The sequence below is a fragment of the Trachinotus anak genome, unplaced genomic scaffold, assembly GCF_046630095.1.
Source record: "Trachinotus anak isolate AG129_WGS33_773 ecotype Australia unplaced genomic scaffold, CSIRO_AGI_Tana_v1 ptg000010l, whole genome shotgun sequence".
In the NCBI taxonomy this organism is placed as follows: domain Eukaryota; kingdom Metazoa; phylum Chordata; class Actinopteri; order Carangiformes; family Carangidae; genus Trachinotus; species Trachinotus anak.
The window spans coordinates 26118544-26136952 of NW_027273861.1; the positions used below are offsets into that span (position 1 = coordinate 26118544).

General features: G+C 40.2%; 1 protein-coding gene across 4 annotated transcripts in view; it reads right to left on the minus strand.

Annotated features, from left to right (window-relative positions):
• The window catches only part of LOC139626183 (ephrin type-B receptor 1-like), an 88558-nt gene that overhangs the window by 50086 nt on the left and 20063 nt on the right, over positions 1 to 18409 (minus strand). For all 4 annotated transcript variants that reach the window (XM_071486440.1, XM_071486439.1, XM_071486442.1 and 1 more), the window contains exons 2-5: positions 8572 to 8636; positions 7629 to 7919; positions 6384 to 6602; positions 6084 to 6264 (exon numbers count right to left, since the gene is read on the minus strand). In XM_071486440.1, the coding sequence (XP_071342541.1) occupies positions 6084 to 6264; positions 6384 to 6602; positions 7629 to 7919; positions 8572 to 8636 (756 nt within the window). The remainder of the gene's footprint in view (positions 1 to 6083; positions 6265 to 6383; positions 6603 to 7628; positions 7920 to 8571; positions 8637 to 18409) is intronic.

The window sequence follows — 18409 nt, forward strand, 5'->3', positions numbered from 1 at the left end:
GTAACGAATGCTCACTTTATTTCCGAGATACCTTAGATGCTGTAAGACCAAACTGCAAATGATACATAGATTTATGGTGGAGGACAGAGAAGGATTTCACAAGCAGTGTTTTAAGGAGTCCATACACACTGGAGAACTAAACAGTGACATGAATTGAATGAAAGAAGTAAATGAGACAAAGAGCTGGAAAGTTACGAACTTCACAGTGTCACTTAATCAAATGGATTCGGATTTAAGGGTCAGATAGATTTTGCTTAAGAGAGAAGGAGATGGGAAAAAATAAAACCAAAGTTACTGAAAAAAAGAAACAGGGACAGAAACAAAGAAAAGTGTGAGAGAAACAAGATGAGAGGAAACACAATGAAACTGCTCTTTCTGTCCTTCCCTCTCAACATCAGTGTATTTCTGCGGCACTGCTCTATTGTGTTCACTCCCCTGAAATGTTTTACTGTCATTTCTTGGTTTTGCTGGTGCTTTTTTTTTATCTTCATTTACATTGGACATGTTTCACTGCATAATTACACTGCATTTGAGCCACAGGGCTTAATGAAACTACTGATGTTTTGAAGTGCAATTCATATCATATTGCAGGTCTTGATTAAGCTTGTATTTAACATGAACAATGTTATAGATCACTTACATCGCATCATTATGTGGTGTGGAGTGAATCCTGATTTCTATGAGTAATAGCCAAATATGATGCCCCATCCCTACATTTTAGGTTTTGAATTGTTAGTTGGACTATTTTCACTATCTTCTATTTTCTGGCAAATTTTCTTTATTTTCTAAAAAACTATTCATTGATGAATTGAGAATTGTTTGTCCACGATATGGAAAATATATATCCTGTGGAACCAGCTCCCAGTGTGGGTTCGGGAGGCTCCCTTTAAGATCAGGCTTCAAACTGTCCTGTTTAGTAAAGCTTATAGTTAGGGCTGGCTCGGGTATGTCCTGACCCATCCTTTAGTTATGCTGCTATAGAGCTAGACTGTTGGGGGACTCCCATGATTCACTGGGCTCTCTGGCTCTCTGGCTCTCTCTCTCTCTCTCTCGACTACTTTATGCCATTGACTTTGTCTTTTTTTCTCTCCCCAGTTGTTTGTGCTTCTCCTCTCTCTCCCTCTCTCTGTCCTCATTCTGCAGGTCTCTCTGCCTCTGGAGCAGCAGGATCCAGATCCACCACTACTCATCATTACTATTAACCACAGTTATCTGTCATCATTATTGATAACACCATTACCTACACAGCTGTTCCTGGTTTCTCTCTCTCTCTCTCTTTTCTCCTCTCTCCTCCCCCCACCCCCCCTTTTTTATCTCCTCCTAAACCAACCGGTCGAGGCAGACGGCCACCCACCCTGAGCCCGGTTCTGTTAAAAGGGAGTTTGTCCTCCCCCCTGTCGCCAAGCACTTGCTCTTTGTGGGAACTGTTGGGTTTTTCTCTGTAACAAAGGTCTTGACCTTACCCTGTAAAGAGCCTTGAGATAATGTATATTATGATTTGGCGCTATACAAATAAAATTGAATTGAATTTAATTGAATATATATGCAAAATGACGTTAAAATGATCAAATTGACTGTTGTTGATTGGTGATGGCGTTTTATGAGCAAAACCCATGAGTTCACTTTTCCAATCCATTGTATGAGTGTCTGAGTGCAGTGACCACAGAGGAGGCAAGTCCACCAATGCTGCTTTTCTTAGAGTCCGTTGCAAAGTGTACGTACTACTTTAATGTAATATCCATTATGCTTTCACACATATTCAGATTATCTTCAGCTAAAGTTTTGCACACGGCTTTCCTCAGACACTTTGCCTTCTTCTGTTTGTCTGTGTCACTCTCGCTCTCTGTGCGTTTCTTTCTATTCATACATCCACCTTTCTTTGAAGTGGCGTCTTCAGGAGTGTCAATGGCTTTTGCTTCTTTTGTGTGTGTGTGTGTGTGTGTGCCTGTGTGTGTGTGTATGTGTGTGTGTGCTTTGAATAGGCAGATAGGCATCTGGCTTGTCAAGGTCATTTATTCAACAACCCTGCTCATACACATGGGGCGTGTCACCATGGCAACAAGTCTTGCTCCCTCTCTCCATTTGTCATCTCTGGATACCTTCTCTGTATAGTTATCTCTCGCTCTCTTTTTGTGTCCGGCTGTTGAAGGATTTCAAACTGCTAACATTACGAATGCTTGTGAATGTTGTTTGTGTTTGTACAAGTGTGGCCACAAACCTTATCAGTTGTAAAAGGAATGGACAGAAATATTGACCTTTTATTAAAAAAAGCTAGGATTAAAAATGCACAACAATCCACTGATGTATGAAGACCTCATTGAACCGCATGAATCTGATCATACATATGCATTAACAACAACTTTTATTGTTATTGATTAAATAGTGCACCACTGTTTGAACTGAACTCTTCTGAGCGTCACACTGAGGGAGCATTTTGCATTAAAGTTCATGGAAGCTGCTATATCCCTGGTACAGTTAGGTAGTATCGATGTTTTTACTGTAATTAGTACAGTGATATATACTTGTTTTGACATTTATATATGAGTCTTTGAGGAAGAAACTCATAGCAGAAAAATCCATGATCCAAATGGAACAAATCTCAGAACGGGAAGAAGGAAAAGAAAATGCAGAAAGATAGGAGAGAGGCATTTAAGCACTGAGATTTGCAGGGAAAGAAAGACAGAGTTAAACAGGGACAAAGAGAGAGAGAAAAAAAGATTATTCCTCTGTTTCCCTCTGTGACTTTAGCCAGCTGTGTGGAGTCATGCAGTGATCATGTGGATGACAATTGTCTAAAGTTGGCATACAGGCTCACTGATCAATTATTAAAAGCTTGTGTGTGTGTGTGTGTGTGTGTGTGTGTGTGTGTGTGTGTGTGTGTGTGTGTGTGTGTGTGTGTGTGTGTGTGTGTGTTAAAAGCCTAGAGGTTTTAGAAACTCTGAGAGCTTTGTTGGGGTCCACAGCAGGGGTAGTTTGTGTGTTTGTGTGTATTTGATGGTAGTGCTTACATTTGTCGTGTGGTGCATTTGAAGTAAGGGTCTTTTGAATATTTGTTTACTTTACACACTCACTCAAATCTTGTGCATGCACACACATGCACACACACACACACACACACACACACACACACACACACACACACACACACAGTACTTTGATGTTGAGCCAGTTTTGCCGGATGGTTTGCACAATATGCTGGTTTGGTGCAAAATAAACACCATCTCTGTGCCCTGACACATGCACACAGGCATGCACACACGCGTGCACACACACACACACAGACACACGCACACACAAAGACAACCATCTGTTCTAATAGTGAGTCCAGTTTCCTGCCAAGTTGTTATCAGCTGATTGGCAAAAGAGTACACCAAAAAGATGCCAGCTCAGTGGAGACAGACGGGACAGAGCCTGTCCCATGACATCTCAAATTTAGTTTAGGCACAAAAGAATGAAGCATGACCCAGGTGAGACCTGGCAACAAATTAAGATGTCGAAAGAGTCTGTTTTCAGTCTGCACACTGTTGCCATCCAAGAATAATCCAATTAGTTATGCCTTTAAATGATGATTTTACTGAATCCAGTCTGACTGTCCGGTAAGGATGGGTGTAAAAAACATTATAAACATTGGTCACGATAGAAATTTTCCTGAGTAAGAAAATTAGAAACCACAATATAATGTCAGTAACTTACACTGCATGACAACATACTTATAACACAGAAAAAAATCAGTTTCTGACAAATCATATGATAGGGAGTCTTTTATGAACATACAGTCCACCTCCCAAACTAGGCACAGCAGGGTTGATGGAGTTAGCTAAACATACCACATGCTGTTGTTGGATAATTGAATGGGAGAAAAAAGCTTTTTTCCCATCAGTACACAAAGCCACATCTACATATTTACAGCTACAGACAGGCTCAAACTGCACCCGGCTAACATTACTTAAAGACTGGCATGAAACAGATGGGGCATATACTGTATACTGTTGACAAAGAGGAATCCTGTGATAGCAAAGATGGGAAATACCAAGAACTGGGTTAATCACCTGAAGCATCACCATCTGATAATGCACGCAGAGTGTAAGCTCAGAGTCTCACCAGTAATTAGACCCATCTTCAGGAACAAGCAGCAAGGCTCTCAGAGAATCACCCCTGCAACACACCGCAGTATGTGTTTTCCCTGTTGTTAATACATCATGCTTACTGCTGCTTTTTTAATGGCAAAGACACTGTGCCAAATGTGATTTTAACTGATGCTTGTACCTGACCAAAGATATTTCACACTGTGGGTTTTAAAAGGTTTTATTCTGACAGGATTGAAGATTTTTAGATAATTGGTTTATTTAAATACATATTTAAAAGCAGCTCAGACATGTCTTGGTTCATTTTCAGATTTTACTAATAGGGAATTTTAAGCTCGACAGAGATATTGACTTATTTATTTTGTGATAAATATCAATACCAACTAATATGAAAATGTGATGGAATTTTTTTCCTCATTGCTCAGCCTTGCTTTCTCATTTTGCTTTTCAAGGGCAACAATGACAAGCTTAATATATTTTAGAGACACAGCAAAAGACAGGGAAGACTTAATAATTCCAAATTCCACCTTAAATCCCTCTGCAATGGCAATCAACATTACTGTAATATTGTCAGACTTAATCACTGTCTCCCATGAATCCTGACTGGCTTACCGTCTACACACTCAAATCTCACAAAGTTTTTCTGTGCAAGGAGACACTGACACCAAAGGCTACGCTGCCATTTCAGTCAGTGCATTTAATGTATTTCAGTAGAGCCAGATAGAATACTATTCATCAGTCTACTCTGTGCTCTCTATCTGTTTTATCTCTGTTTTTTTTTTTTTTTTTACCTTTCTGTCCTTGGTTTGTCCTCATTTTTACTTTCTTACTAGTCCATCCCTCGAGAGGGCTTTCTTTCTTTCTTTCTTTCTTTCTTTCTTTCATCCTTCCTTCCTTCCCTCCTTCTTTCCCTCCTTCCCTCCTTCCTTCCTCCCTCATACTCTTCTGTCTCTCTGACACTCTCTGACAGTCCAGGACTAATTTGCAGTAGACTAATCTGGCTGGAACACGCTAAACTAATTAACATGGGATGAAGCGGCCTCACTTATCATCTCACCATATGTACATATATCACCACACACACACACACACACACACACACACACACACGCGCGCGCGCCCACACACACATACTCACATACACACACAAAATGGATGAGACTCTCCGGGGACAAAATGAAATGATGGGTACTACTTTGGATAGGAAATGGGGAAGGAGGCCAGATATAAAAGGAAAAGAGGTAGAGATACATGGAATATTGAGGGGAGAGGAGCTATTTCTGTGCCACGCTCACCCAAGTCCGCTTCTACTAATATTAACATATGGAACATCGTGGGCTTCATCCTTAGGCAGAAATACATTTAAAAATATATTAATGCGTGTGATTATTCAGCTAGGACTGCCAGAAATGACACACTTTACTCCCCTGGATACAATAAACATTTGCATTTTTTGCAGAATTGACTCAGCACAGAGTCTAGCAATGATGTTGCTCCATAGACCAAATCAGGATTTAACCATGGTTGATTTCAAATAGCAAACAACAAACTAGTTATTCAAAAGATAATCTGCACACCATATTTAAACCACATACATCATGTGGTTCCACATACCAAACACATCTAAACTAAAAACTAAGCTTGTAGTCATCACAGCTGTGTTTTAATAGTTTCTATGGTTTATTTATAGTGTTAGCTCTTGTATGTTTGTTGTGTGCTCAATGAGATGTTTTTATGCTGAAACAGCATGGCGCATGTTTGCTGATTTGCTGTTATACTAGCTGGTTAATTTTTAGCTACAAGATAATATGACTTTTGTATGCAGTGTTTGCTGGTGGCAACATACTTTTAAAAAGTAATTAATTCAGTCTACATGCTATTTCCTCTAATATTCTGAGGTGCAGTAGAGAATCTACACCTGTTTCCATTATTCTTTCCTTCCTCCATTTTTACAAGCACAGTTTGAATTAGCACAGCCTCATTAACATACAGATTTACCTCGACACACGTTTCCATTGTCTGGTTCATAACCCGCCTTGCAGCTGCAGCTGCCGATGGGAACCATCCACTCTCCATCTCCATTGCAGTATAGCTTTATGGGTACGTCCACCTCCTCAGCGTTGGGAATGCAGCTTCCTCTGGCAATGACTAACGAGGTGGACTCTGCTCCGGTCAGTGTCTGCACAAAAGTGGAGTCAGAATAAAGGGTCTATCAACATGTTTAAATGTTTTTGATAACAGGTCTACCAAGGTCTGATGGAAACAGCACCGCTGGTTTTAATTCGTTATGGTCCATACCTCTGGGAAATAAGCAAAGTTCTGCACTATGCTGGGGCATTTCTTGTAGAATACCCTGACAGCCAGAAGGGACATGCAAGCACCCAGATCCTGGAAGGCCAAGTGAAAGCCTCTGCCTTTGGACAGTGGCCCAAAACTCCGAACCTCTGTGTTCACCTTCATTAGCCTTCCCCCAAAATCCACCTGGGAGAAACTCTCATCAGCTGCGATGGTGTCCACCTGGCAGGGGCACAAAGAGAGAGAAGAGGACAGGAAAGGCCAAAGAGTTAATGAAGGAACTAATATGTTTTGCTTCTTCTGCCCTTGTTCTTTCTAGAATAGTAAATTCTGGATGAATTTTAGATTCACTAAGTAATGTTTGACGCTCCTGTTCAATATGGGATAAATGCACTTGTGACCACATACTATTTCATTTTATTACAGTGCAATCAAGTCATAATTTGCTGCTTCCCAAATGAACACCAATGATGACAGCTAAGATGGCTGCTCTGAGATTTCCAGCACTTGAATAGGTGCCTCAGCTACACTGAAAAATTTGCTTAATTGAAAAACTGCAAATGCACATGGACTGTGTACATGATATTTTTAGGAGAGAAGTCAAGAATGACTCACAAAGATCCCTGGGAAAGACACACCCACAGATATTGAAATATGAAGACCGTGTTCAAATCTGACCAATTTTGGATCAGTGCAGTGCTTCTTCTGGATTGCATATTGCTGCTGTCCTGTGAAAATCACATATCTCTGACAACTTTTCATGAGCTGCATTTTACAAAACCCCATTATCAGCTTTGTGACAACTAAATTTTCAGATAATCCGCTGAGGTGAATTTATCTAAAAGAGTAGGAGAACTCTCTCGACCCACGTTTAGATACTAGTTTTCAGGGGAGAATGACTGATTAATGAATATGCACAGAAAACCAGCCTCAGGCCTGCATTTTCTCCAGAGTAGCAACTGATGAGACTCAGTTACTGCAGGTACTGCAGCATATAACACCACTTGTTAGCATACCCAATAATAGATCAAATTAAAAATGAAGAAAAAACACAAAAAAAGAATCTGAGTCTATGTTGAGCCGTTGGTACAACATAGACCAACAGATATTGGTGTTTTTGTGCTGAATAACATTAAGCAACACTGAGATAATCATATCAATTTTAAGATTAATTTACAGAAATACAATACATCCAGCTCTTCATGCTTTGCTCCTCTATTCAAAGGCTCTTATTTCTGTCACCATTACCTTCAGAAAAGGGGCATTTGCCCAGTACTCCACCCCTTTAATGCTCTCTGACACGGTCCTGTCGGTCTCCAGGTAGTAGAGGTTGAACGTCTCTTTGCAGGAGCCCAGGACACTGGGGATGGAGGCGCAGTCACGTACGGTGAAGCGGATCTCCACATAGATGCGTTGTGCCGCCCGCCGGTCAATGTAAGTTGTGAGGAGCCAGTTGTTCTGGCTGGGCTCAAACACGTTGCACACCTGGTACGTCCTGATGGTGTTGAGGTTCTCATCATAGCCGCTCACCTCCTCCCACTAGGGAATGTGTACGTGTGAAAAAAGGGCAGGGGGTTATGGATGAGAGGGGAGGGAGCAAAGGGAGAGGGGAGAGGGGAGGGTAAAATGATTAATGGGTTTACCAAGACCTGACACAAATTAAACTTTCTCTTTCTCTTGCTCCTGTTTTGTCTCTCTCTCCCACTCACCTCCCTCATTCACTTTTTTCCTCTCCTCTACCTTGTTCTGTGCTGCAGAGGGACAACCATTCATCACAATTAGAGCCACTCATCTCAAACACACACACACACACACACACACACACACACACACTGCAGACCATTGTAAGAGGCTGGTTGCCAAGCCAGCCTTTAAATACACTAAGGAGTTTGAGGAAGTGTCTGGAAGATCCTATTCCATTTTATTCAATTCTGTAGTATTTAATTTCATTCTATTCTTTTCATGTGTCTCTAGCGGACTGTTGTGTGCCACACCTCTCTGATCAATCGGAATCCATGCTATTCTGCATCAATAGCGGTTAATTGGTGTCACCTTGCCACTGTAATTAAGATTTTGACAGATTTGTTAATGGAGCACTGTAAAGTGTACTCAAACTGCTTTTCCCAAGGGTGCACACGCATACACACACACCTGCACACACGTACAGTACACTTTTGCACATTGTTCTTACTCCATTGGCAGGGAACGATATCCAGCCAAGCTCAGCTGTCGCTGTCCTTGTATCCATCACTGTCTCTGTCAGACAAAAAGAGAGACAGGGAGAGAGAGAGAGAGAGAGAGGTGAAAAGAGGGAGCTGCAGGAAAAGGACAGTTGGTTTTAATTAACAGTAAGATCAGTCACCAAATTTAGTATTGCAAGGTGATGCATTTCATTCATATCCATAAAATCCCACTTTGAACTTATTCTGCAATGCTTCTTCTTTCCCCATACCCTATGATAAAAGAGCGGAGTAGCCACAAATAAACCAGCCCTCTGGTTATGCTAATACAGTATTCAGAACTACCAGACATGAAATGATATTAAACAATGACAACAAAGGTAATCCAGTTAGAAATACTGCCATCATTGTGTACCTCAAATAAAAGTTAGCACCAGAAAGCTGTTAGCAAGAGAGCGCTTAAGATGAGTAACAAAGGTGTAGGCAGTGTTGGTAGCATTTCAGCCACTGACTAAAGATGAACCTTTCATGAGGCAATGGCTAACCGCCTCCCCCTCAACTTTATGTCCCAGCGCCAGGCCATAGGCTGTATATAAACGTATGGACGTAGACCAGACTGAAAAGTGAAGCCAATGTGGAAGTGCCTTAAACCTGCATTCTGTCTAAAGACCATCAGTGGGTGACTCCACTGGTTGCAAAAATATATTTGCAGATTGTATTGAAGTCTATGGGACAATTATCCTACTTCTCACTTGATTTATTACCTCAGTAAATGTTTTCCCAATAAGTTTATGGTCTCAGTGCCTAATTTCCTCACCAATACAACATGACTTTCTTTTTTTTTTTTTAAACTATGGTCCCATTCAGAGGAAAATAAACTATGAGGGAGGGTATGCATTAGGGCGGGGCCAACGTGACTGACAGACTGTACCACCTGCCTGAGAGTCAGGATAGAGTACATAGAAGGACAGATCCACCCCTCACTCCTCCTCAGCTCTACCTTCTCGTCCAAATATGGTTTCTTCTGGTTTCAAAAACCAAGGAGGCAATGACCAAACTCCAAACTTTGGGCTTCAAAAAGACAGTTGCACTAGTTTGTTCACTGAATGCACATAGGTGAAAACTGATACGTAATTGTCCCATCCAACTTCTGGTTAGACAGAAAATAGATAACCCAAACAACCAAAATGTTGAAGTACCACAGCATTCGAGGGATTATTAAGTGTACTAAGGGAAAGTCAGTGTAACAGTGTCTACCAATTTGTCAACCATCAGACATTTTTCTTTTCTGTTTATAGCATGAAAAAGCTAACCATTTCATGTTTCTTGGTGTATAGGCAATTGTGGGCATTGTTGCAGTTTAATGAGCAGGACTGCTGACAACTTCTTTAGCACTTACATGCTAAATTTCAAATTGTAGTCCCTTAGACGACTCACATCTGACATAAGCAGGCGAATCACATTGCATGTTACTGCCCAACGTTCTCAATTAGCATAGATGAAAGAATAATTACACACAGCTGAAATCAGTCAAATTAATCAGCAATTAAACAGAGAACTCTGGCACTCTGCTGATCTGGGTGTCACTACTGACTTCATGTCCCTACTTGAAACCTACACTATTGGCTGTATCTGTTACAGTAATCTCACATACTAACCTGACACATTGATTAAATCGCAGCTGGGTGACACACTGACACGGTTCCTTACATCATGAAGCTAATCATACCCTCTCCCGTGGCGAGAAAAGGTGTGTGAAAGCTGAGAAGTATATGACAACTCAACAACAAAGCTACTTGACAGCAAAAGCCCAGATGGCAACATTCATTGTAAAACGTGTCACTTCGTATTATAGATCCTGCTGTGTTAATGGTGAATTATTGCTATGTGAGCAGCTCGAAAAACTGCATTCAGCAGTTTCTCTCATTGCATTTCTCTCTGGTATGGGCAAAGCCTGACAGGCTGGGAAATTAGAAAATGAGAGATGTTTAATAAGGGAAACAGATTAATTGCATTATTATGTCCGTGCATGGTAATGTTGGTATGGTACAGTGTAAGTGGAAGGAAAAACCCATGCTATCAAAATTTTGGGATGGTAGACATATTTTTAATTACTGCTAGTACAGCAGACAGTGGAGCAAACATTCAATCATATAAAATCTTAATCTGCATGAAATGCTACTTCCCCTGTGACCACAGCTTTTTAATATATTAACATATTTGTCCACCACATTGTTATGCTAATTGAACTCATTTAAGATGACCATATTCAAACAGTACAACCCTGCTCAGTATTGCAACATGCAGAAAGAATCTGAGCCAAAATAGTGTTTGAGCCACACCAAGAGCTAAGAAATATAATTTCCCTTTTTTGTTGCAGGTTTGTGGGTCTATAATGAACGCCTGTGTGATTCTGCAGCATGAAATATCTCCTGTGCTCCTCTTAATGTGTTTTTATAACCATCATTTTTGCTCAAGCAGGTTTCTTAGCTCTACGGTGTTGTTTATGGTTGAACTAAACTACTGTATGCAAAATTAACAGCAAGACAATGTGGCGAGCGGACATGCTGAGACACTCAAGCTGGCGTAAGTTAGTTAGCATGCTGACACCACAGACCTCAACATAGAGCCCTTTGTAATAAAACATGGTGAGAAGGTTCGTCGACATCACACCATGAGGCAGCCGCAGGCAAACAACCCCCCTCCTTGATTCTTGACATGCTCTCCTCCTCCTGCACTCTTTCATTCTGTCACCCTGCCTCTCATTATCTGCTCTCCTCCTCCTCCTCCTCAACCCCTCCCCACTTTCATCCTCTCCTTCACTCTACCTCTCTGTCTTTTATCCCCCCTCTACCTTGGGTGCTTCTTTTTTTGTCAGCGAGCTAGCCTAATTACAGCAGAACCCAGTTTTTCAGCTCTCCCCTGGGAATGAAGGTCGTTTGGGAAAATGAAATGCTTGTCATGCAAGAATGTAGTCGACTATCAAAATCATGGACCAAAGCTTATTCATACAGTGACAATTGTCACTTTCTAATTTGTAGCTTTGGTGCGTTTAGTGGCATGTTGTCAACAAAGATTTTCAAAAGCCCATCCACAGCAGAATATGGACCCAGTTTATTTCTACCATGCATATTTTCCCTGTTCAGAAGTCTTTGAAGTTTGGGTAAAAAAAGAGGCAAAGAAGAAAAATGGTAATAAATCCTCAGTGTTGACAGAGGAGATGTTGGAATAGCTCATGTAGTCTCACATGCTACCTTCCAGCAAAGTCTTGCAAGAAGGGATTTGCTTAAAAAAAACTTTAACAATGGCTGCGCTCTGTCATACTCCCTCATACCACCATCCTTCTTCTTCAAAACAGGCTGTTAAAGCCACTCTCAGGCAATCTTAGCATACAATATACAAAGTTGGCTGGTAATTTTTATTTACTGAAAATTGATTGCACCATCATACCCAGAAACTCTTGGGAGACCTCAGCGATTCATCATTTCATGTTATTGCATCCTAAGCACAGCTTAGGCATTATGATCAAGTGCAGGGAGAGTAATCTTAATGTAAACATGAAAAATTATGCCAAAGATATTTTTGAATACATCCAACTAAACTTAGTTTACATTGAATATAAATGAATACATTTAAAAATGAAATTACATGTCTGATCATCTTTTTCCCTTAATTACAGCTGCAACTGATGATAATCTATTGAGTATTTTCTCAATTTATCAATTAATTGTGTAGTTTATCAAATGTCAAAGTAGTGAAACAGCTTATTTTGTTAACAGTTGCAGTCCAAAAAGTGTCATACATGATAAAGAACAGCATTTCAGAAGCTGACACCTACAAACATTTATCAACATATCTGCAGATTAATATTTTTTGATCAACTAAACGATTAATGAACTAATTGTTTCAGTACTGCTCTTTATACATTTGTACACATTTCTGATCCACGAGTAAGAACAACATAACCAAGTCATATCAGCAAACATACATCCTCAGTTAAAAGGGGAGGAAGTCAAATCAGAACAAACCAGTTGGTTTGTGAGAGTGTATCCAGCCATCAGTCTAATTAACAGCACACAGTACACACCTCTCTGTGCATAATAGGGTATACTCTCCGATCAGCCTAATTACTTTTGACATATTGGAGGCTGTGATCGCAGTGTGCCCACCTCCCCCGCAGTGGTGCACCCCCTCAACCAGTGCAACACCACTGAACAAAACCAAAGCTGTTTTATGGCCGAGGAAACAGCAGGTAAATCTGTGCGATATTGTAGCAGTCAAAGAGGCCTTGTTGTAGCCCACAAGGGAGAAATAAAAGCATTTCCATCACCGACACGGAATTAGAAGTAGAATTAGAAGTCAGGAGTATCGATGCCTCCTTCTGTTTTTTTCTCTCTCAATGAGTGTGTGTGTGTCTATATGTGGGATGTATAAGTACCAATGGTCAATCATCTTATGCTAATTAGCCTGGTGTGTTCTAAAAATATTAGTCTACTGCTCAAAGACTGCAAATTAGAACTGTTGTATGGTATACACTGTATGTGCATGTGTCTCTGAGAGAAAGAAAGAAAGTACACCTCGGGGCATCATACCAGTGGTTAAGGACGCACACCAAAATAACAAACGGACATGCACATACACACAAGCCAAACACACACTAAAAGCCCTCCTGGAGGGAGAGACGTCATACCGCCCGCAGAGACAGTTGTTGACCAATCAGGCGTTGGAGTGGAATGACACAGCATCACGGAAGGACAACTCAACTCAGTCAAGAGCACACACATTCAGACGCGGATGTGCACTTTCACAAATCAAATATACGTAGGCTATGCAGATACATGTTTACACACTCATATACACGCACACACACAGATTCTGCAGGACTCACGCAGAGAAGCTTTTCTTTTAATCCACCCTCACATGCCCCCAAACTCAATTATGGAGACAATTATCAGGCTGGGCAAACTGCTCTGAAAATCTAAAAAAAAAAAAAAAAATCCACACATGAAGCCTGAGTGAACATTTACCTCTCCACAAGAAACTATGTAATTAAACTTAAACACCCAATAGCTTGTATTATAGGAAGAAAGAATGAAAAAATTCTTTAGTTGGTGGAGGAAGTATCCAGACCTTGTGGAAGTACATTTTGTACAGAACGGTCCCTTTCAGAGTGTTGTGTTACTATACAACCATATTATTATAATTATGGATACATTAACATGTAAGTAGCTGGTCAGGGTGGGGGAAATTTAATTTCAGTATATACAACAATTTCAGCTTTATATCCTAGTAAACTGAATATTTTGAAGAAATAAAACATAACATCTCAAGACATCACCTTGAACTGGAGAACTGTATCTGACATTTTATATATCAAACAATCAATACATTGACCAATAATACTAATAAAAATAATCATATCAATTAGTTGCAGTCTAGTTTAATCTTTAACAAGGGGTTGTATTTTAGCATTAATCACGTATTTGCTTGTTGTTTTGTTCTCATTTAATTTAAAATCTTAATCTGAAAAGTAAAAATTAGCCCCAAATAAACATACTCAAGTTTGAACTGTGGAGTGCTCGAGGAAATGCATAGTTACATTCCACCACTGTACTTAGTGTTTACAAGTTTTAGCTCCTGTCAAAACTGTTAGACTCACAGGAGCTCCAGCAGACTCACTATCATACTCTGGTGTCTCAAAACTGCTCTTATCTGCACGCAGTCCCCTTCAGCCACACTTGGCTGCATATAAAGCGAATACACAGCCTGCAAAGTCTCCTCCAGTAATTTCCACATTCAACATCAGTCTGAAGTACTGGCTAATGGGCTGACCCTGTTGTCTCAAAAGAGTCTGCTCAGCAGTTTAAAAACACATTGTATCAACAAAAATCATACGTAACTACACAACAACAGTAGATTTACACATGGAGCTGCAGATGTTGTGGACAAAAATTACGCTTCTTTCAAAATAGCATGACACCATCATGTCGTAAATTAAAGAGAGGATTCGGGGCATTTTTATTTTTATCCACTTACCCAGAGTGGAGCAAACACGCATGTATATTGTGATGGATTTATGTGCCGTTTAAAGATACACTGAACGGTACATTGCCCTCAAATGACTCAATGACTGAATGTCTATGGGATCAGGAGCCACTTAAGTTCACTTAGACAAAACACCTCCTGCACTGTAATGATGTATAGTGAGACTAATTCAAACATCTGATCAAGGTCCTGCCTTCATGCACCACCCATACTGTAACTGCCAGGATGTATTAACTAAAATGTTCAATTCTTGATCAAATATACTCTCAGTGCTAAGCTGAGTTGAACACTGTTTATCTTACCTGCAAAATTCAAAGGAATTCATTTCCTATAATGCAACCAAAGGTGTTTTAAATGTGTGCTTTTAAATTTGTTGCCTCTATGCTAAGATAACTCTGATATGATGCTCCATAATATAGGAAGGTTTTCTGTTGATAAGTTCTCTGACCTCTGAACTCTTATTTGATGAATTTCCATGATTATGGCATGCAAGTACACATTTATACCAGATACTCTGATGTAGGTTTAACTTAATTATAACATAATTTGGAACAAATTGTGCCTAAGAATCAAATCAATGTCCAACTAATTGGTGTGCTTCTTGCTTTATGGTTAAGACCTGATGCAATGAGGTCATCCTCGGACACACATGCTCTCTTATTACAGTTATACTTCTCATTTCAGTGGTGTTTTTTCTTTTTAGATCTAATGTTATTTAGCTGTTAGGTCAGTGAACTTAACATTTTTGTTTATTCTTTGCATCTTCCACTATATTTTCTCATGGCACAATGGGCTCAGAGTCTATCAAATGTTGGACCATATATCTAAGTCAAGACTTCAGCCCCTGCTGACGACATCTGAAAGAACCACAGTAGAGTCAGTATTACATTTGTCAGTCCCTTATCCTCTGTTAACTTCTCCTGCTAACACTGGTATTAATTTTCTTCTTAACTCCTCTATGTGCCGCACAAAATAAATTAAACACATGGGGTTCTTGGTCTTAGTGTATTAATAGCTTAGCTCTATTCATTTGCTTTCACACATTGTAGGGACTTCAGGACTTGGGCATGCCACTATATGCATCAGTTTTGGGAAAGGCCTACCTGCAGCCTGACAATATTTGTTCCATGCTGAATACAAAAGACACCAAGCTATTATTCGACCTTTTGGGTAAATAAAGACGTTGTTCAAATCGTGAACCTTGCACATTTTCATATTCTGCAGTTCTTTCCAGCTTCCTCTTCTGCAAATATCTGATTGACTGTGCTGAATCGTACTGCTCCCTATAAACAAGAGGTGGTTCTTTTTTCATTGTATGCATGAGTGTGTGTGTGTGTGTGTGTGTGTGTGTGTGTGTGTGTGTGTGTGTGTGTTTGTGTGTGTTCGTGTCTTGGTGATAAATCTTGATGATAAAATATGACGATGTCAAAGTTCCACTTTAGGTTTCTGAATTGCTCTTTGTGGATCTTAGCTTTTGCTCTCCGGCTCCTAGCAGCTAAATTAGGTGCAGCGCCTCTTAAAGTATTTTTGGTCTCAGCTACTGTCAGCTCCACTCTTATTTATGCTCTTTTAAACTCATTTTATCAAGAGAGGTAATTCAAGAGCCTCCATCCCTGCTGAAATAGCGGCTATGGCACACAGATCATACTGAATAGAGCAGTTCAGGTGACCAATATGCAATACAGTAAGATATAAGATAATAGTGTTCCAGTAAAACCGGCTAAAATTGATCGGGAGAAAGTCCTCTAATGATCTAGAATGAAGAGAGCATCAAAGAGCTGAAGTGCTGATTCTGATTCAGCTTGATTTTGAAAGCATAAATTTCTGTTGTAGAATTGTTCATATGAACCATCAAACTTGGGGGAGAGAACACAATTTTAAAGTGATAGTTCAGGTTATTTGACGTGGGGGTTGTGTGAGGTAGTCACGCATAGTCAGTGTGTTACCTGCAGTGGATTCAGATCAGCGTGCTGCCAGTTAGGAGAGGCAGCAGGGAACACTACACACTAGCAGAGCAACGTGCTACTGTGCACGGGGCCAAAACCCCAAGAATCCAGAGATATCCTTTTTCTTCTTGCAAAAATCAGTATCTTAAATAATTTATATGACATCTTACAATCTCATGAGCATGTCCAGGCAAGATTTCATCATATATGGTTCATAGTTTGAAATATCTGGGCAACTACATCTCCAGATTCTGGGGTATTTTGTGTAGTGGTGTTTCAGACACTTTTAAAAGACACCCACCAAAACAATCCAATATTTAGAATATTTAGAATATTTTCAGGGCTTTATCTTGTTGTCAAAACACCACTTATCTTTGGTAAGACATTTTCTCAGCCACTGAACTACCATGTTCCTACGCACAAGTGCATGTATGCACCTACCACTGTACTCCACCGCAGCTCAGCTGAGTGAATCAGAACGAGCTAAACTTCACTTTGTTTAGATGGGACGATAAAACGCTGAAAATATTCTAAATGAAGTGCACATTTCAACCAATCCTGGATTGTTTCACAAGCATCTTTTAAGTGTTTTTTTCTACTGGCCCCGTGCACAGCAGCAGATCACTCAGCTTCTGTGTGCGCTGATGAGATTCACTAAAAGCAAAGTTACTATCAGACTTATTTGGCTCCAAATTAATGCTAATATTGCTCCATGTCTGTGAGATGTGTGTAAATAATCAATGTTTGCTAATACATTCACCATAGCGTCTCTTTATGGAAATAAATATGTCCGTGTTATTTACAGCTCGTTCTGCTGCCTCCAAGTGGCAAAATTTAAAAAAAACAAAAAAAACAACCGAAATCAGAACCAACTCAAAGCGCCAGCAGCTAGCAGCAACAGAAGATTACCCAACAACAGGTGGTAATCAGATAATTAAAGAGCTAAATGGATTTCAGATTTCATCCATCCATCAGAGGGAAACACATGGTAGATGTTTTCAAGCCAAGTGCACAAAAAGCAGTGTGGTCTCACAGCAACGGCTCTTTAGGATCAGACGTGTGCACGAGTGTAACCAATGCCTTCAGGTATCAGGTTGTTTTTCCGCCGGCTGACATGTCGCTGTTGTTGTGAATGGAAGCTGGGAGAGGCACAGGGCCGCTGTGTTAAAAAGAACAACCAAGCTGTCACACATGAGCACTTATCTGTGTCAGTTTCTTACTGAACCTGCATCCCACAAAAAAAACAAAAAAACACACACACATACACACACTCAGTCTCAGACTTTCTGGTCCCCGTCTTTGTTTCGTACTCCGTCTCCTCCTGTGTGCCTCTGTCACCCTCTGATTTGTCACCTCTTCTCTCATTCCCCTCTCGCATCTGTCGGTAACAGCCTTGACCTAGAAAATTTGTGGTGTCATGATTTCACTTGATGAAAGAGGACGTGTTCGTCACTGTTTGAAAAAAAAAAATAACACATCATCACTGTCCTACAGAAACCCTCTATCTCAGCTTTTCAGAAACTGAAAGGGACCTGTTAAATCCCTCTCTGATACCTACACATTTTGACAATTTACAGCTTTCTCTGTAATTGGTGTTGTTGCAAAAAAAAAAAAAAAAAAAAAAGGGAAAAAGCCAGGGTTGAGAGATACTGGTATATAGCTCCTATAATGTTGGATTTCTTTACAATATTATAGTTTGATGACTATGCTACTAAGAAATTATATGTTGGATAACTCAGTACAACACAGTAAAACAGGGCAGACCTGTCAACACAATATACGGTTTTTTAAAGAAGCAGGGCAGGTTTGTGGCTTTAACGCACAGATGATGTATTGTGGCTCTCCAGAATATGATTGC